Source organism: Diadema antillarum, unplaced genomic scaffold, assembly GCF_040938485.1.
Source record: "Diadema antillarum isolate AM-2024a unplaced genomic scaffold, OU_Dant_1.0 seq00000182_RagTag, whole genome shotgun sequence".
NCBI lineage: Eukaryota > Metazoa > Echinodermata > Echinoidea > Diadematoida > Diadematidae > Diadema > Diadema antillarum.
The window spans coordinates 1,462,376-1,484,103 of record NW_027271249.1 but is presented as its reverse complement, the minus strand read 5'-3'; the positions used below and the strand labels follow the sequence as shown (position 1 = coordinate 1,484,103).

The 21,728-nt window shown below is 39.9% G+C and overlaps 2 protein-coding genes across 2 annotated transcripts in view; one reads left to right on the top strand and one right to left on the bottom strand.

Annotated features, from left to right (window-relative positions):
- Window positions 1-2,701: 2,701 nt before the first annotated feature.
- On the top strand, window positions 2,702-7,688 carry LOC139728521 (cationic amino acid transporter 4-like). The gene is made up of 3 exons (XM_071639458.1): window positions 2,702-4,363; window positions 6,478-6,586; window positions 7,522-7,688. Exons 1-3 carry the CDS (start codon window positions 2,702-2,704, stop codon window positions 7,686-7,688), a joined length of 1,938 nt encoding a protein of 645 aa, XP_071495559.1.
- A 6,020-nt stretch (window positions 7,689-13,708) lies between these two features.
- Window positions 13,709-21,728, bottom strand: part of LOC139728520 (caspase-3-like) — a 28,070-nt gene continuing 20,050 nt past the window's right edge. The window contains exons 5-6 of the mRNA XM_071639457.1: window positions 17,264-17,408; window positions 13,709-13,944 (exon numbers count right to left, since the gene is read on the bottom strand). Of these exons, the coding sequence (XP_071495558.1) occupies window positions 13,709-13,944; window positions 17,264-17,408 (381 nt within the window). The remainder of the gene's footprint in view (window positions 13,945-17,263; window positions 17,409-21,728) is intronic.

Genomic DNA, 21,728 nt, shown 5'->3' with positions numbered 1-21,728 from the left:
GGCAATCCACATGAATTATTGATTAAGCATTCATGTGCCTGGGAGCGCGAGACTGACGCGTAGTCAACAGGTGGTTCAGGCATGTTCATTGTTCAGGGTCATTGTCAGCACACACTCACATACACATCATTGGTTCCTGTGCAAAGTTCATTTTCGTACAGAGGGTTAAAACTTTGACCAAAATCTGAAACCTTACTTCAAAATCAATCTTAGATTTCATGAAACTGATTCATGCTTTCACATCCAAATTACCTCCAACAAAATTGTACACTATTCAGCTATTACTCATATCAATGACAGTTTTATCAAATGAATAGTTCTTGCACTGTTAATGATCAAAAGTGAGAAATGTTTTTTGAAACACCTAGTGTAATATATACAATGCACGAATTGGCGAAACATTCATTTGCGTCAACGTCGGGTATACGGTTTAAATTGAACTGAATTGAGCTATATTGAATTTACTTTTATTAACCACAATAATAATGTAAATAAGATGTAAATTAAGTACATTATCAGGTATAATGCACGAGACAAATCGAATACAATGTACACATGCAATGCATTACAATTAATTAGCAAATGAACCATATACAGCGATATGACAACGTATAGGACTGATTCTGTACTTCCAATCAATTAAGGTTGAGGGCCTGATCCCATACATGCATGACCTTCATACACTGTAAATACAAACAAAGAAATTTAACTCTCTGCCTTCGGGATTCTTGCGGAGCTTACTGCAGTCTGCCCAGAAGAAACTGATGGCAAAATCTCATCTTGCAGCTTGTCAAATTTTGTTCTTTTTATATAAAAAAGGCACACATTATTTACTCGACATGTTATATAAAGACATAACATCGCTAAGGTATTTTTTCTTTCCGCCTTTCGAATAGAGAAGGCAAGTTCCGGGTTTCATCATTGGCGCCCCTTTTATTTTTTCTCTTTATCTATTTCATTTTCATTGTTACAAAAAGATAATGATCATAGTATTCATAAAGAATCTTACATGATATATCTTAACGTTCAGAAAAATCCCCTCTTCTCATTAACATCTTCTTCATCTTTTGCATTAACGCCTTCATCTTCATAATATTTCCAATTGGTGATATATATACATCGTGTATTCAGGTATATCAGTCAGCTGGCTCTTTTTTTTTCCCCTGCGCGAGCATGGCGAGGGTATGATAATCATTTTGCCTTCGTCTTTTCACAGCATCCCCCCCCCCCACACACACACCGTATTATATGCTCACCTTTGGCTCTTTAAAAGGAATCGAAAAATAATTCAAAGATCGCACCAAAACATAAGCGCCCCCAACACAAACAACATAAACAAACACACACATAAACATACAAACAGACAAACAGACAAACAAAACAAAACAAAAAACCGTTCCGCGTCCCCTATGTTTGTGAGTTGTGTCTGAATGTGTGTGCTACGTATAATTTGACTGTGTTTGTTTCGAACATAGACACGACAGAAGTCGTCATACTTAAATTGAAAGTAACCTGGTATGTCAAGAAGCATTTATTCAAAAGAAAAAAAAAGAACAATCAAGTGTGTGTGTGGGGGGGGGGGGGACGGTGGAGGGGGACATGCCCCCTCTACAATTTTTCTTGGTTTTTCGATCTTTAAAGAAAGTGATCTTACATGTATCTTTTTATTTTGTCAGCATATTCAAAAGATTTTGTACCTGTTCACAAGGTTCAAAACTTTTGATTGAAAATCGTCCAAATATTCCATCAAGAGTGTGCTCCAGATTGTTGAGTTGAGTGTCAATTCTAAAAATGCAAAAGCTCCCTCATACTGGAGGAAGCCGGACAGTACCCCCTCATTACCCTCCTACCCACTCCCAATCCACCTCCAGCGTAACGAATAATAAGGAGTGAAGACCTATACAATGGTCATGAGGTAACAGATACCATATTTTAGCCATTTGTATTGTGCTTTAATATCCATTTTCTTTCTTTATTGATTGATACATGGGCTGATATTCGTGGGTATCGTCACTTTTGCGTCGACAAAAAAAAAAAAAAGAAAAAAAAAAGGCGGCCTACGATTTCATTATCAGAACAATACTGCTTAGTGACGCAGTGGGTATGTTTACACCGGTGATAAAACATTTGCTCCTGCGACATTTGCGCCGGTATTATTAGGACTCGGGGTTAGGATTGTGATAGGGTTTTAGGTTTAGTTTAATGTGAGGATTAGGGTTAGGGTTAGGTTTATGTTTGTGGTGGAATTTATGTTTAACTTAGCGTGCAGATATTTCATGGGAGCAATTGTCGCAGGAGCAAATGTCATGGAACCGTGGACAATACTCATCGTCCGCTAGTGATGAATGAATAATCAATGCGATCTATGAGAATAATGATTAATGAGATGGAGTAGGAGACTGCTTTAAAACAGTGCCTCATTTAGATATTCTGTCCATTCACAGCTTTCAAAATATCATGAGCCTCTGTGGATGTGCACTGTGATTTTGCGTCAAAAGTGATCACGTGGGTCACTTAGACGGGTGTGGTTTTCAGAACCTGAATTTAAATCGATGACAAAGCAAAGTCCTAAACTGCGATTTTACCAGTCCTATCATTTTCCCCTCTCGCTATTTCATTCACAGATCTAACATCGAAGATAAACATCAACGCTAATTGACACATTCTGGATTTGACTCTTGACATACCGCTTGCGAACTCAATGGCGCTAATCCACAGCTGCTGGGGACACCTAGCTCATATGACTCGGAGGAAGACTCTGGGAGCGGCCGAAGATCCTTGTGACACCCCTCTGCAGCGCAAGCTCACAACGGTCCACCTTGTCCTGATGGGTCTCGGTATCATGGTTGGCAACGGTTTGTATGTTCTCACTGGAGTGGAAGCCAAAGAAACTACGGGACCTGCAACTGTTGTTTCGTACGCCTTGAGTGGAATAGCCTCTTTGCTCTCGGCAATTTGCTTTGCCGAATTTGCTTGCCGCATCCCAAGAACTGGATCCTCTTATACATTCACGTACATATCGATGGGAGAGATATGGGCGTTTCTTATCGGCTGGAACGTGATACTCGAATACGCCATCTCAGCAGCCGCTATTGCCGTTGCATTTATAGGCTACTTGGATTTCCTCTGTGGTGGTGCTTTGTCAAATTTCATGATAATTTCAGTAATGAGGAGTAACTTATGGACTGTGCCCTTCTTTGCTCCGTATCCTAACATATTTTCTGTCATTTTCCTTGCATCGATCACTGTCGCCGTCGTATTAGGGATAAACGTTTCCGCCGCAGTCAACGGAGTTCTTGTGGGTATAAACGCAGTGGTCATACTGATCATCATCATTCTCGGACTGCAGAAGGCGGACATTAGGAATTGGCAAGATTATGGCGGCTTTGTGCCTTATGGTCCTGGAAGCGTATTCTCAGGTGCGGCAACACTCTTCTTCTCTTATTGTGGATTCGATGCAATTGCCTATGCCAACGAGGAAGCAGTCAACCCTCGTAAGAGTATACCGAGAGCCATGTTCATCTCCATCCTAATCACTATCACCGTGTACATGCTTTGTTCCGCCCTACTGACTCTCATGGTTCCTTACACGACACTGGACGAGTCTTCCGCCTTTGCTGGGGCGTTCGTCGCGAATGGTGTGGGATGGGCGAGATGGGTTGTTAGTATAGGAGCTCTGTGTTCGATGGTTACAAGCAATTTCATGTGCCTTTATTGCCTCCAGAGGTCGTTCTATGCCATGGCCATAGACGGACTCTTGTTTAGTTGTTTGGGACGAGTCAATGAAACCACTCGAGTGCCGGTGTTTGCGGCTCTCTGCTCGTTGGTACTTGTATCTCCCTTGGCTGTATTCTTCTCCCTACCGGAGTTGGTTGAATTTTTGTCGATTGGCTTCTTACTCGGATATATTTTTGTCGCCTGTGCAATCATCATTATGCGCTACCGCCATGATCCGTCGCCAGAGGATGCAGCGATGGAGATGCAGCAGGTTTCGGACGAGCAAAGAGACGTGACGCGGCTTCTATCTTCAGTCGGCGAGGGTAGAGAATCATGTTACAACGAGAGACTTCTGGCGAACGCTTCATCCGCTCTACCAGGGACGCTAAAAGAGAAGTTTAGAGAGGTGCCCCTCCTGAGACAATTGGCCAGGTTTCGACCCGGTGTTGTCGTTAACACCTGTCTTGGACTGTCAGTGGTCCTCATTTCTGGCGTCATCCTGGTCCTCAAGTATGGATTCCAAGATCTTCTGGGTGCTGACTGGTGGGCAATTCTTCTTCTCGTCTTTTTCCTAGTGGGCGGTCTAGTCAGCCTTCTTGTGATTCCGCTACATGAGCAAAACCAAGTCTCTGGAGATTATTACAGGGTGAGGACACTACGTAGACATACACACAGACACACACAGACACACACACATATACACTCAACCAAAAAAGTAAGTTCCCCCTAGCATTTTTGGATATATCTCAAAAAGTATTTTACCGATTTTCGTAATTCAAACGGGTTTGGATAGGGAATTTTATTACTCATAACATGAATGGCATATCATTGCCACCTATATCATTATTGGTGTGAAAAAAAATGTATTTTATGTCAAAATGCATGGGAAAAAGTTGCACTTAAGGTTGAAGCATATTGTGTACATTTCCTATGCAAATTAGCAAATGACCTTTTTAAATTGTGATGTAATTCTCAGGAATTTCTTCAGGTACAATGTGCTTCCCTATTAAACAGATGTTATGCATACTTTTTAAACAATAGGCCTTTTCAATATGAAAATGTTGGTCGAAGCCATGTGCTTTTTAATTCCAATTTGTGTTGATCACATTAATGTGCTTATGGCCATTTTGCATCATGCTGCGTCTGCAAATCTTTGAAAGAGGGAGAGCTACAGCTTTCCTTGAAGCTGGGGTTCCGGCTAAGGAGGTGGCCAGGAGACTAGGGGTTTCGCCCAATGCTATAGGGAAACTTAGAGCAAAGTTTCAGGAAACTGGAGAGGTCAAAGATCTGCCAAGAAGTGGCCGACCAATTGTTTGATTGTTTGTATAAAAGTCAATGCAAATCACTAAAGTGCAACTTTTTTTCCATGCATTTTGACATAAAATGCATTTTTTTTCACACCAATAGTGATATCTGGTGGCAATGATATGCCATTTATGTTATGAGTAATAAAATTCCCTATCCATTCACGTTTGAATTATGCAAATCGGTAAAATACTTTTTGAGATATATCCAAAAATGCTAGGGGGAACTTACTTTTTTGGTTGAGTGTGTATATATATATATATATATATATATATATATATATATATACATTGTATATATGTATATCTATACATATATAATGATATTTGTAGTCCGCGTGTTGGTACCAGTACAGAAAAGATGACGAAGTAGGACAGTAATGCATTTCAGTCCAATTGTTCATGTCGACCCTGAGGAAGACGTATGTATGCGTCGAAAATTTGGTCTGAATAAATAGCACTGTTGGACTGAAATGCATTACTACCCTACTTCGTCATCTTTTCTATACAACGTATATACGTATGCATATATAAAGTAAACTGAATATTTTAGAACCATTTTCTTTTTCTTTTTCTCCAATAGGACTATCATAATATTCCAAGCCCTGAGTGCAATGCTTCATAATACGAATGCTAATATAATTATGTTATCTCCTATTTGTGCGGAAATGACCTCCTTTCATTTTTAGATGATGAGCAAATTCTCGCCGTTACCCAAAGTGATTTTTCTTTGTCGGTGAGCCACAAAACGGAGTCAGCTTTATGTTATGTCATTTACAACCATTTCGTTTTTCCATTCAACGTACATCGCCATGATAAGAAAAAAATAATGTGGATACATCCTGGGAAGGATTTCGAATCCACAACCTACTGATTGCTAGACGGGCATCATATCCGCGAGGCTTCTATACGCAGATTCTACCCGGTAGCCAGTAATGGTTCTAATCCCTTACAGCAGCGGGTACTGCGTAGTGGATATGACGCCTTTCCAGCAATCAGGACTTGTATGGTGGGTTCAAAATCCCACCAGAGTACGTAGGTACCTATGCACATGATTTTGTTATCATGGCTACAGCTCTAACACGTTTACTGAATAATCGGTGTCTATATTTACGTCGATGAGGGATAATTACTGTTGTCAATCGCTTGCAATGAAAACTAGAGACGAAAGAAAGTGACGCGTCTATTTATAATCATCATTATTGATGTCATTACACGCTGCACCTCAATCCGAGAGTCGCTTTCACACGCCATTACAGGGGCGGCTCCAGGAATTCCGTAAAGAGGGGGCGCCTTTACAAAATTAAAGGGGGCGCACGCATCCCTCCCCCAATTTTTTTCTTTTTATTTATTTTGCTTTAACAAAAAATAAGGGGGGGGGGGCGCCAGGTGAGCTCCCCCTGGATCCGCCACTGCATTGGAAGTTTCAGAGAATGCGCCATGTTTGCTGTTACAGGTTCCCTGGGTGCCCTTTGTTCCTTGGCTGAGCATCCTCTGTAATTTGGTAATGGTTCTTCACCTCAGGGCTATTACCTGGTGCCGGTTCCTCATCTGGGTTGTGATTGGTAAGTTTTAATAGTAGCTAAACTTAATCGAAAGAATATCGATCTATTTGAATGCATTTGTGTATTTTTGATTTCCGTATTTCTTTCTTTCGCATTTCCTTTATCTATTTATTTGTTCATCTATTAATTATCTATGTATATATGTATGTATCTATTTTCGGGGTGGAGGGGTGAGGTTGTATGTGTGTGTGGGGGGGGGGGGGGGGGTGGAAGAGAGCACTCTGTAAAGGCCCTTAGTTCTACGCGGAGGTCCTGAGTTCGAATATTGTTTGCAGGACAAGGTGTTTTACCCAGGACAGCCCTCGATTCTACCCTTGCGTAAAAAGAGTGCCAAGAAATGCAATTAAAAAAAAAAAGTTTGGGGTGTTCCAAAATCAAATTCATCAAATAAATCTGTTAGGACCAACATGGAAACTTGACAAACCAACTTATTTGGGGCGACAAAACCGTGTATATATATTAAAAAAATTCAAATGTTCAGGACAGGAGAGAAACATGGCAGCCAAAGCACTATAACAAATGGGATCGCCTTTCGTTTGAGATGCTATGGTGGCTTCACATTTGGGGTAAGACAGCTAGGATTTGGACAGGGCCTCACTTAACCGATTATGTAAACATTTGATCTAAAAAAAGGTGATTTTCACCAAAATTTTTCATACAAGGTTTTTTCACCCCAGCAACGTTATGTCACGTGAACCAAAGTGATTATGTACTGACATAGTTAATACGTCATCAAAAGTTCTCATGTAAATGTTAAGAATAAAACAAAAGCCAAAATATGAGGAATCGGCCAATTTTTCTTATTTTTCTGCATTCTAGTAGTAAAAATAGTGTGTATGCTACAGTCCCTGACAGCCATCATTACGTAATCTCTTTTGAATGGATATAGCACTGCACTGATGATCCGTATTAGCGTTCTCTTGATATATTCATAGGATTGGCAATATACTTATTCTACGGATTCCGGCACAGTAAAGAGGGGAAGGAGCGTCAACAAAGTGAACCACGAGCAAACCAGTCTAATCCAGGTCAAGCCAGCGCCTCCTACGGTAGTATACGGGGCAATATTGACACTCCAAACAGTGGTATTGGACAAAACTGAGGATACGCTTAATCTTGATTGACCTAAAGTGATGTTAATATGATCACGATCTGCATCTGGACGAATTGGACATCAACACTTAAGTGGGCTTTTGAATTATCTTGAAGATTCTGTAGAGACAGGATGACAATGGCGATCGGAACTGTGCTGAAATGAAATCAAGAAAATCTAATTGATATATCGTCTTCAGTTTACCTGAAGGCCACCGCACCTATCCGACTTTTGGTCGCACGACTGACCGACTTAAGATCTGAAATAAATCCGAATAGCGTCAGAAAAAACACGCTTGCCTATTTCGGATCCAAAGTCGGACAGTCGTGTGATCGAAAGTCGTATAAGAGTGTGGTGGCCTTTAGTCGGACTACATTTTACTTACAGGATGATTCAAAGGCTTGGAATATATTCAATCGTGATGTCATGATAAGCAAGCGAATCAGCGTGCCTAACTCGTGATGAAAAAAGGTTTGCTTGCTTGTTTGGGAAAATAAGTGTGCATTCTGGTAAGGATTTTGGCGCGTGGTTTGACAAACGATTATCAAAGATGAACGAACAGGTGGTATCCTTGTCCCTTTTCCCACCCTGTTTCCGGCTTTGGTACTTACGTGTCCCTGTTGCTGGCATTCTTCAACTCACATCGGGAGTTGGACCACAAACATTGCTCTGTTGATCCTTTCTGTGCCAGTGAGTCGAAAGGGCACAAAGTTCACATACAAACCTATGGACAGGTTATAAATGTGGCACACAAAGGCTTAATTCGTATGCCGACACTCCTCGTCGTGAAGTCGTCAATGCCCGAAAGACGCATGAAAGAATTCAAGATTTTTGTTTTCAACCGGTAATGAACTTCGACAGTTTCTTTTTTTTATATCGACAAAGTATTCATTCCGGTGTTCTATGAAAATGTCAAAATTGTGATTATTTACACGTCAGCGCGATGCTACAGTGTACCTTTGTGTGTCTATTGGCTTTTGTATACTTAAAAGACACTAACACGTGTATAAGTTTTCTCGGGAACGTATGATGTTAGATGTATCCAACATTTTGGTGATGTTACGGATTATGATGTTTATTTGATTATGTGGCAATTATATTACATGTACAGGGATATTCTTATGACACGAAATATCCAGCCCCATTGATTAGCCACAAGGTTACCCTGAAAATTAGGTGAAATGAAATACATGCAGATGAAATTTTAGATCTTCGATATGTTTGTGTCCTAATGACATTGTGTGTACAAGAGGTCCGTTTTACAATCTTGAGGATAGACAAAGGCTTTGACGAACCAGTATCAACTCCTAGCAGAGCAGAGATACTGATTTGATTAATTGGAACATCGCCGATAGAAACGAAGAAGAAGAAGAAAACATAGAAATGTCGCTATGGCGACTGGTATGCCTCCGCCAAAATGCATTCTATGGTTCTCCTGATACGTGTATAGTACAAAGTCTTGGCAATGTGTGATGACAGTTTCACGTAATTGGCAAACTATCAAAATGACAGGTTTGTCACAAAATGTGTTGAATTTTCATTTTCCTTGAACTAGGTATAATTGGATGAATGGCTATATTGTTTAAGAGTGCTGGTATTTGGGGATTTGCGGATTTTTTACTTGACTTTTGACCCTTTGATAACTTTATGCATTAAAGGTCCAGTTTACCTTTGGGAGCAGTGATTTAAATTTTTTTTTTCAAGATATCAAAGTTGACGTGTTTGATGCATATGTGTAGGTCTGTTGTATCACAAAACATCCTACCATATAAAATTTTTGCAGTAAAGCGTAAAATATAGGGAGATGTCGGTATTTTTCTTAATAAACCATAACGGTAGACGGTTTAGTCTGGAAACATTTTTATCATAACTATTGTTCACATTTTGTGTATTTAACAATACTTAACATCGATAATACGGATTCACATTTGCACAGTGGTTGTTTCTATCCCTAACTCACATTTTAGAACTGTGTTAAAGCACTAATGCTGGGTTTTTGTTTCATCTGCAAATGGTAAATTATGCCTTTAAGTAATTTTCAAAGTATGGAGAAAAGTGTAATTTCAGTATTGAATAGCAAAGTTTTAGCATTTTAATCTGGCCTTTGTCCCTTGACCTTTGACCCATGACCCTAAAATTCACAAGAGAATCACTGTCGGGTTGAACATGCATAGATATTTAGTAAGTTTCATGATGATACCTTGAGTCACTTTCGAGATATGGCGGAAGAAGTGAAATTCAGCACTTTCACTTGACCTTTGACCTTTTTGGCAAGAAACTTCCAAGTGAATCTCTATTGGGTAAGACATAGGCCTATATATATTCTGTTTCAAGAAAAATTCTGCTGGCATTGCATAAATATGAGGGAAATAGTGAAATTTTGAGGAGTTGACCTTGACCTTTGGCCCATGACCTTGAACCCATGACCCCAAATTCCCAACATAATCATTGCCTGTCAGTACATGCATATATGTACTAAGTTCCATGGAGATACCTTGAACCATTTGCGAGATATGGAGAAAAAAGTGAAATCTTAATATTTTCACTTGACCTTTGACCTCATGACCCCAAACTCTCTCTGAAAAATCCTTATTTCGCAGTTCACGTATACACTATGTTTCGAGAAAATATCTTCAGGCATTGCATAGATATGGGGGAAATAGTGAAATTTTGAGTATTTGACCTTGACCTTTTGACCTTTGATCTTTAGCATGTGCACCCAAAAGTTGATAGGCACAACTTCGCCCACTTATACATATACATGCCAAGTTTCATTAGGATACCTCAAACGGTTTTTTAGTTACGCCGTCCACAAAATTGATTACGGACGGAAGGACGGACGGACGGACGGACGGAAGGACGGACAGACGGACAGACAACCCGAAAACATAATGCCTCCGGCGACACTTCGTGGCGGAGGCATTACAAAAAAAAAAAACACGAGAGAAATACATGTACTAAAATCCGAATTGAGAGACATACAAGCTAGTCCAGGTGTAGCGCAAAAATATCCCGCGAGTGAATGTGAAATAAAACAGTGATGTATGAAGTTAAAGGGTGACGTATGACGTGAAAGAGTGACGTAATCCAATGAAGTGAATGATCGATGTATGTAGTGAAATATGCTTTGAACTGAAGTACGATAACTTACACTGAAGCAAAGTTCAATCAGTCAGACAATCCTAAAGGACATCCGAGTGATTATGCGTTCAAGCATTTCCACCTGAAATCGACTGCAAATTTTACGAAATTATATTACCGCATCTATTTCGAAAGTTTTATATGCTTTAGATATATATCAGATCATACAATAGACAGAATTGAAGGAAAAACAAAAACAAATCAAACTGATATTTAACAATCATCGCAACCTTTAAAGGAATTAGGCTCTGGAAAAGTTGCAACGGAGTTTTAAAGAACTTTATTTGTTGCCTTTCCAGAAAGTCACAAAGTTGCGTAACAATAACATTTACCGCACGCTATCGCTACATGGTCCCGTTTCTCAAAATATCTGCAGTTTGCAAAATTGAAAAAAATACAAGTTCACACATAAGAGTTTCCTGGCCAGCTGTTGTCTTGCTGACTTCACACATATTGCATGTCGAGCTACTGTCAGGGACGCTCTCAGATAATGAAAGTTCCTGAGGATAGTTACAAAGTCCGTATCCAAAAAAGGTAACCCAACTTTAGAGGGCTCCTATTCCATAGTTGTTTACTACAGAGAGTCCGATGATACTCAGTAGTTGTGAGGAAAGGGGAACTCTTCTTCTTTCTATTGGTACCTAAGTGTGTTGATAGATATCATACATGACTGAGCACATCGTATAATACTAAAGACAACAATGACAAGTTGCCTTTTGTCCAAGTCTGACTGCTATCATGAAGAAATATTGAATGTCTCACTAAAATGGATGAGATCTGTCAATGAACATAGTCAAATAATAAGGCCAGCCTGCACCAATGCAAGTCTGTGTTTAGGGCTAACTTTTATGTATTTTGATTCACATGTTAATGGTCCATAACCTTCAATATGGTCACTTGCCCTTTCAACACATAGTCCGCAGCGACCGGGCCTTGTCTCGATCGAACAGAGAAAAATGAATTTTGTGGGTTGGCCTTTTTGGGAGTTGCCAGGTAATCGGACCCTTTTCTTCTAAAGCAAAGTGAAGGGTAACATGTATACCTTCATTGTTCTAAATGAAAGCATGGTAATGCAACTTGAGGAACACTTTGAGCGACAGGCTTACGGAACATTCAGAAGACTCTGGTGGGTTCAGGATGGTGCACCAGCTCATTGTCTTGTGGCGGTCAGTAATTGCTTGACAGAACTCTTTGGAGAAAACATTGTTGCCCTCAATCATGACACTACACTGTAAAAACATCGGTGTTAGATTTAACACCACGGGTGTTAAATCTAACACCGATCAAACTTCAATAAAGGACCACACCCACAGGTGTTAAAAATGCACTGTGATGGTGTTGAAAAGTGTTCACCTGACACTTCGTGGTGTTAATTTGACACTGTACCTGGTGTTATTTTGACACTGTACTGGTGTTCATTCAAAAATGACACCACATGGTAAAATTCTTGATCGTCTTATTTAAATTAAAAATCAACAAGAAGTGCAGTTACTAAGAAACTCTTAAAAAAACAGTTTAAAATTTGGAAATGACACCCAGAGGTGTTAATTTAACACCATAAATGAGCACCGAAAATTTAACACCAGCTCGGTGTTCACTATTTAACACCGGACTTTTTGCAGTGTATATGGCCACCGAGATCACCAGACCACACACCTTGAGTCATATTTTTTTTTTTCTGGGGCTACTTGAAGAATAAGGTGTATGTGACCGTGCGTGGTGACTCCTCGTCGCTTCCATGAGATGCAAGGATGCATTTGCGACGAAGCAGTTGCCTTATGCAACAATCCGGCTTTGAAGATTTCAATATTCTCTCATGATAACACTCAAACTTGGTAAAAGTGCAACTTGTCATTGTTTTCTTTTAATGTGCTCAGTTATACATGACATTTGTTAATACGATTAGGTATACCATTTGAAAGAAGAAGAGTTCTCCTTTCCTCACGACCGTCATTGTGCTGTTTGTAGTTGGCAATATACAATGTAATAATGGAAAAGTAGAACTCTTTAGTTGGATTACTTTTTTTGATACCCACTTTAGTTATTCACATGGAGAAAATGGGAATGTGGTCACAAAGAGTAGTACCTATACTTCAACTTTTGACCGAAGGTGACGTATGTAGTGAAAGAGTGACGCATGAAGTGGAAATGGTGGCCCAAAGGTTACACAGATAGCACATCCGATAGACACTGCAGCACACCTTTAACGTACTGGGTGACTTTGTCAGGTCACAGTTTGAATGTTAGATTTGAATGGATCACGATGATGAGGTTATGCTGCGCAATCGAATTTAAATACTGCTCAACGAGGGCAGCTAGCACTACTAGTAAAACCTACATTACTCTCGGACAGTACAGCATTGTGTTTCATTCGACTTCCTTCAACTTCTATGTCCATCACCAACACGAGTCTGCACTGAGAATATCTCGTTAAAATCAAGCAATGCATAAGGAGCACCACGATTCTTCAAGTGAGAAAAACATGATACAAGTATAAATATATGCGTTCAACTTCCGATCATCAATCCATCGTTGTCTTTACGGGTCACTGCTCCACCAGACTGAATCCTGAACTCCGATCCCGCTCAATGCGCATACTTCATTGGAGACCCATGGAGACGACGTAGAATGTACACTGTATCAAGTTCCTCTCGACTTGGAATCTGAAAATGGCAATGCTGGGTACTGATGATGGCAAGGCCCCGGCTTGGAACAGCAATGCTGCTGGCGTTGAAGAGGCTACATTTAGCACATCTATAGACCTATCAGTTTTTTGGAGCAAGTGCAGGCCTACATACGTTCTCCGTGTGGACACACAAACTTGTCACATTTTGCGATGAGTATTCATCTTCGTGTTCAAGTGGGAATTTGTGCTCACAAACTCATCGTCATTTCTTCGGAGTGAAATACAATTCTTTCGTCAACGTGGACACGAAACACGGCATTTGCTTGAGACCGCTGAGACGCGAATCTCTCGTGCTCGACTCGTAACTGTACGCCACAGTCCTGTTCACGCGCGTCATCATTTGAACCAGTTCCATACACGTGCCGTACTTCTCAAAGACCTTGACCAGCGCCTGGATGAACCAGCATCCCTCGCTCAGGCTACGCCACGAGTAGTAACCTGCGTGTTTAGGGGGATTCATACACACAGTGGCGTTACAACCTGAACAGATTTCGTTTCATGCAAAATGTTAATTGTGTTTGTGAATGGTATTATTGACTTGGCACTGGCATAAACAAGCATTGCACTTTGTCGGATTGTCTGAACAAATTACCAAATAATTCCATCCCCACAAAAACCCAAATCGAAGCAAAAATCCCACTTGCTTACACATTTTTCTAAAATCATTGCTAGCTTTACAGGACATTATAGGCCTACCCTTTAAAAGTGGGCGTACGGATATGTTGACAAGTTTTCAGAGTATGCCTTTTTACAGAATGAACGCCATGCCTACTTTAGAAATCAAACTGAAATGTGACAAAAAGTTCTTAAAAACATGAAAAACCCATATGAAATGACATGACAAGAAATTGCAAAAAGAAGGGGGGGGGGTGTGAAGTGCTTGCAGGTTACTTTCCATCTGGAGTTTTCTGTCTCGTTACATGGGAACCTTGTTATATCGAGGACGTAAAAACCATGTTGATTACTTGTTACATCAGATGTCTTACTACATCAGCAATTGATCAGGGTACAAAAAAAGAAAAGAAATGTAAAATTGGAACCTGCAAAGGCACCTCGTTATGAGAGGGTTTTATCATATCCAACCTCTTTATAACGACGTCCCATTGTACTCGGTAAATGAATCTTATGCCCAATTTAGAAATCAAACTGAAATGTGACAAAAAGTTCTTAAAACATGAAAAACCCCGATAGGAAATGACATGACAAGAAATTGCCAAAAGAAGGGGGGAGGCAGGGGGGGGGGGGGGTGCAGTGCTTGCAGGTTGCTTTCCATCTGGGGTTTTCTGTCTCGTTACAGGGGAACCTTGTTATATCGAGGACGGAAAACCCATGTTCATTACTTGTTACATCATATACATCAGCGATGATCATGGTACAAAAAAAGAAAAGAAATGTAAAATTCGGACCTGCAAAGGCACCTCGTTATGAGAGGGTTTTATCATATCCAACCTCTTTACAACGACGTCCGATTGTACTCGGTAAATGAATCTTATGCCTAATTTAGAAATCAAACTGAAATGTGACAAAAAGTTCTTGAAAACATGAAAAACCCATAGGAAATGACATGACAAGAAATTGCCAAAAGAAGGGGGAGGCAGGGGGGGGGGGGTGCAGTGCTTGCAGGTTGCTTTCCATCTGGAGTTTTCTGTCTCGTTACAGGGGAACCTTGTTATATCGAGGACGGAAAACCCATGTTAATTACTTGTTACATCAGATGTCTTACTACGTCAGCAATTGATCAGGGTACAAAAAAGAAAAATGTAGAATTGGAACCTGCAAAGGCACCTCGTTATGAGAGGGTTTTATCATATCCAACCTCTTTACAACGACGTCCCATTGTACTCGGTAAATGAATCTTATGCCCAATTTATAAATCAAACTGAAATGTGACAAAAAGTTCTTAAAAACATGAAAAACCAATGTAAAATTGGGACCTGCAAAGGCACCTCGTTATGAGAGGGTTTTATCATATCCAACCTCTTTACAACGACGTCCCATTGTACTCGGTAAATGAATCTTATGCCTAATTTAGAAATCAAACTGAAATGTGACAAAAAGTTCTTGAAAACATGAAAAACCCATAGGAAATGACATGACAAGAAATTGCCAAAAGAAGGGGGGAGGCAGGGGGGGGGGGGTGCAGTGCTTGCAGGTTGCTTTCCATCTGGAGTTTTCTGTCTCGTTACAGGGGAACCTTGTTATATCGAGGACGGAAAACCCATGTTGATTACTTGTTACATCAGATGTCTTACTACGTCAGCAATTGATCAGGGTACAAAAAAGAAAAATGTAAAATTGGAACCTGCAAAGGCACCTCGTTATGAGAGGGTTTTATCATATCCAACCTCTTTACAACGACGTCCCATTGTACTCGATAAATGAATCTTATGCCCAATTTAGAAATCAAACTGAAATGTGAATAGGAAATGACATGACAAGATATTGCCAAAAGAAGGGGGGGGGGAGGCGGGGTTGCAGTGCTTGCAGGTTGCTTTCCATCTGGGGTTTTCTGTCTCGTTACAGGGGAACCTTGTTATATCGAGGACGGAAAACCCATGTTAATTACTTGTTACATCAGATGTCTTACTACGTCAGCAATTGATCAGGGTACAAAAAAAAAAATGTAAAATTGGAACCTGCAAAGGCACCTCCTTATGAGAGGGTTGTATCATATCCTACCTCTTTACAACGACGTCCCATTGTACTCGGTAAATGAATCTTATGCCCAATTTAGAAATCAAACTGAAATGTGACAAAAAGTTCTTAAAAACATGAAAAACCAATAGGAAATGACATGACAAGAAATTGCCAAAAGAAGGGGGGAGGCGGGGGGGGGGGGTTGCAGTGCTTGCAGGTTGCTTTCCATCTGGGGTTTTTTGTCTCGTTACAGGGGAACCTTGTTATATCGAGGACGGAAAACCCATGTTAATTACCTGTTACATCATATACATCAGCGATGATCAGGGTACAAAAAAAAAAAATAAAAAAAAATTGGGACCTGCAAAGGCACCTCGTTATGAGAGGGTTTTATCGTACCCAACCTCTTTACAACGACGTCCCATTGTACTCGGTAAATGAATCTTATGGCTTTAAACAACGGAGGAATGGAAACCTCACTGGGGTACGGCGCTAGCCGAGTTGCGGTGACGCAGTGCTGCTTAATCAGGGCCGCGTTGCACGAAACAATGGTAACTGGTAACTCTGCAATCAGTGGTAACTACCATAACAACATCATTCCACAGCCAATCAGAGCCAAGAAATCACTGTTGGATGCCAGTAACCCAATATTAATACTGCTATTCACTTTAAGTACAGTAATTTCATGGAACGGGATCCTGTTCCCAATGATCCAAATGTCGATGACGTTGACTGCAAGCAGGTCGTAAGTGGAACCAAGGGCTGAAGGGTTGATAACAACCTGGGTCCCGTTTCATAAAACTTGTTATCAGTAGCAACTGCTACATCGCCCTCCTATAACAAATTTGCTCTCAGCCAAACAGATGCAAGGATTTCTGTAGCTTATGCATAACAACTATCGTAACTTGTTATCGATAAAAATTTTATGAAACGGGGTCCTGGCGGTGTTTCATCAAGTTAGTCAGCGCTGGCAAAGTTGTCAGCCTCTGACAATCACCATGGTAAGTGTCAGTGACCAGAGCATGTCAGCTAATCAAAACCAAGGATTTTGCTTAAATTGTAAGTGACTGACAACTTGTCAGCGCTGACTAAATTGATGAAACACCCCCTGAAGGTGTACCTGGGGGCGAGGAGTAAGCCAGTAGATAATCCGCCTCGACCGGAATGGTGTAATATTGCCTCGGGTCCTGGCCCGCGTCCGTCTCGTCAAAGTTGTCGGCATTCGTCGACTGCACACCTCTGTCCAACCTAGTACCTCGACACGCCTTTTTGGAGAAAGTAAAGGGGACGTAATTATTATACAAATATGTATCCATCCATCACCATGTTACCTTACTGAAATTGCCAAGAGGGAGTAATTCAGCAAGAATACTCTTATCAAAATTCACATTAGCTGTAAGATAGATATCGGTAGTTTGATATCAAATTACAAAACTGTCTAAATCGCAAGCGTGCTTTTGAAATGGCTGTCTCCAAGTCATTTAATGAAGTATGTCGCCATGACCTATTGAAAATGATTAAAATGATTACTAAAAAAGTATGTCAGTTCATTTCATTTTTATTTCATTTCCAACAGAAGCATAAAATTCAATACGACATTTACACATACAAGCGAAATCAGTGCAGCTATTTTTTTAGCAATAAAACGAAACATAGTTTAGAGCAATTCATGGAGAAATTGTAACTAAATCGTATCAGATAAAGTTGTCGGAAATGGAAGGAACTGCTAAAAAAAAAAAAAACTAAGCTTGTAGAATGAAGTCCCCTCACGAGTAACAATTAATAGTAATGGGCAAACGAAGCGATAAGACTATGTGTGGATTCAGTATACATGTAGACATGATAATGGTATTCAACAGTGACATTGAGGAAAATTGGAAAATCCCTCCAAAAGTTTATTAAGTTAATTTATCCAGTCATCGTTGAATAAGAAGACTACGACAATTCATGATGTCAGAGTAGGGTAACGATATGAAGAAAGTAAAATTCCACAAAATTTCATTCTTATAAAAAGTACACTATCATCTGACTTGTTACTGACGTACCATAAGGGGAATGCATGTATCCTCTTCTTGTCCCTTTTCTGACCTTTGACCTCCTGTTTATTCTTTCCACCCGTATGTAAGAAAGCTGCTTTGTTATACTTGTGTGCGTATTTGCTTTATGCCCTGCTTCCCGAGGAATATGTCTCATTGTTTCATTTGATTATTACTACAATTAACTACTCACCAGGGGACTGCATTCTACAAGGTAGGCTTTTTAGCATTCCCCTTCATTTCCGACTTTGTTTGTTACTATTCAGTTACAGTTTGTCCGTGCATTTCTTAATCTAAATTATGTTTTGTCTCATTGTAAACAAATGACGTCTATTTAAATCTCAATTGAATATGCAAAAGTCACACTGTACCTTACTTTGTTTACATGCAGATGTCATATTTTATTGTAAACTCTCGTCGGAAATGAAATAAAAATGAAATGAAATGAATCATTCCCATTGCCTCCCAAAATGATTCGGGTAAATGTCTCTTACTAGTGCAGACCGTGTGTAGAGTCTGTTCATGATTATTTTCTTCTATTTGCTTTCTCTTTTATAGTTACCCAATCCTCAGCTTGTACTGTTGTAAAGACAAAGAAAATGCTCTAGTGCCATTAATGATGCATTGTGTACTATAAAATCTTTAAACAATTGACGCGTGTTTGTGTCGGACGACATAAACATTATACAGTATAGGGCCTACTCATCTGCATACGACGGCGGTGAATGCCGGCAAAGCTATTCTTTGGTCTTTCTATATGGCGCCCAAATTTTCTTTCTTTCTGGCAGGAAGTTTCACAAAGCATATCTGCTCTTGCGAGAAGGAGGTAATGCTAAATTTCTTGGTGTGAGATTTTGTACCTAATCCCTGTGACTGTGCCTTTGTGACTGTGTGATTTTGTACCTAATCCCTGTGACTGTGTGAGGGTGCATTTCAAGCGCATGGAACACCACAGAGGCACATTGTAGGAGCGCTGTGTGTACCGTGGACGTAAGATTTGCACTGAGAGAAGCGAGTTGCGTAAAAAAGGGTCGACCTTGACATCTAAACAAAGGTAGGTATAGGCCCTAGTTATGTCGAACGTTTCTATGACATTTACTCATGCTACAATTATTGCTCCCATGAAATGTCTGCGCACTATGAAAGCCAAATATGATTTATACCACGGAAGTAGCCTTCATGATTCTACCAACCAACAAGAAACCCTATAAAGCCCTAAACCTAATCCTCACATCAAACTAAACCTAAATCCCTATCACAACCCTAACCCTAGCCCTATAACCTGGGAGAAAACTATATCTCCTGTACTTTCGAAAAGAAAAGAAGAGGAAGAATGTAATTATGCAGACATATATTTCAGATTGTTTTGAAACTGATTGTCAGCCGTGCTTTTACATCATGACGTATTTTATTATGTCGCTCCCTCTTGTAGAGCCTCCTAAAAATCTGTTCCTCGGATAGCGGGATACAGTCTCGTAAGCAAGAAATTTAGGGGTGGTTGTGGGACGGGGATACCCACTCCCACACGGGGTAGATCTGTTGCATGTGTAGAATTGAAATTCTTTCGGTCTGGTGCGCACTTTGTATATTTCTGGTTTATGCTCCGTTATAATCACTGCACCCGTATTTGTATTAACATTTTGAACTCATTATGAAGTTGATTATAGATAATGTGCATGTATATACTTGTGTACCTAATTATATATGCCATATTTTCATTCAGTTCTTATTCTTTGGGTTCTTGTTTTTTGTTTTGTTTTTTCACTTTTTCTTTTTATTCTCTTATTTCTTTTTCCCTTTGTACTTTGATATTTTAGCTTTCATAATCGTTTCGTCATTATTACTTTGTGTCCTATCTCCATTGATTGCATAGCAAATTTACACCGGTATTTTTTCATGGAACCTGCGTTTACAAGCTTTGCTTTTGCGGTTCCATCATATTTCACAAGTTATAGAGAATAGTCTTATGTACATTATGTATGCTGACACACTTTATTCTGTTCATGTCCCGACGTATGACATATTTTGTATCTTACTTGGTTTGTATTCTTTTTTTGGATGTATTTTGATGTCAAGTGAAATTGGTGGACTATCTGGGAAATTTTTAATCAAAAAGTAAGACCATAACCGTAAGATGGTCGTTAATTCAAATATATAGCAATAAAAAAGCCAACCAAACTAAACTCTGTAATAATTGTTGCGTGGTTTTTCTTATTCAATGAATTCTATTATTTGAAATTGTGATACTCTAAGCGCAGACAGATGGGTGTCATGGTGGTGGAAGGGGATACTCCTTTCCACACAAGAAAAGGTGTGTGTGAGTGTGTGTGTGTGTGTGTGTGTGTGTGTCATAGGGGGCACTGCACACTCAGGTACCCTTGTGATACGCAGACACACATGTAAAAATATGCAAGAATCTTCAGGATTGAAGGAGGCAGAATAATAGTAAGAAGAAGAAGAATCTTTTGCATTTTCGGAATTGAAAATGAACGAGCGGATGCGCATTTTGGTGGACAATTTGACCAATTTTCAATCCAAAAGTAAAACAACAACAACAACAACAACAACATGGGACTAATGTTTAGGGAAAATGTGAATAGCTAAATTGTTGTATAGGGATTCTGTTTCCTCTTTTTCCGCGTCCCTCACTGTGTAGGCCTACTACAGCTGTAAGTCTACGGAGACGGATATAACACTCACCGGCAATGACAAAATAAACGACAGGGAATGGAATTAATGGTCACAGATAGCACGATACACACAAGTGTAGTCTCATAATTATTGCATAACACGAAAATTAGTAATCAACAGAAGATGAAGATATAAGAGAAAACACACAAAAACTGAATTTTGTAGTTGTGGCATGACTTTGTCATTAACCGATCAAGCTATTTGAAAATCTGTCTATTATTCGCGTCTAAAACAAAATGGAGGTTTGAAAATTTCGGGAAGAGGGACAGAACTGTGGATTTTTTTTTACTGATTTTGATTTTTAAAAACCAAAATCAAACGAAACTGCACGCTCTTCTGTTGCATTTTTCTGTTGTTCAGCCGCCCCTTCTCGTCAGCGGGGGGGGGGGGGGGGGGGGGGGGGGTACTAAAGACTTTTATGTCAATATCTGTAGATCGTTCGACCTATTCACTATTATAGACTGAACAATATGCCGGGATTGACTGCCGGGACTGGCTCCACCTCAAATGGCATGGTCAGGTAATCATTGGCGGCTGAGCTTTAAATAGGCATTTTGCTTTCCAGCTTCTGTGATAGGATGTGAAGCTTAAAACATTTTGTCAAGAATTGTTCACCCGTGACCGTGGCAGGCATATATTGCACTTATTGACAGCATGACGTGGAGATTTTGGGGTTGTGAAAGAAGAAAATATTCTATTTTCCCTGTGTTCATATATGCTTGCAACAAAAGCATGGCATTCTCTTGTTAAAAGATTGCCCAGGTTCGGCTTGTATTGCGTCCAAAGAACTAGACACTCGTTTAAACGTGACCGAAAGAGCGCTTAGATAGCTTTTCAGGGTGCATTGCATGTAGACGT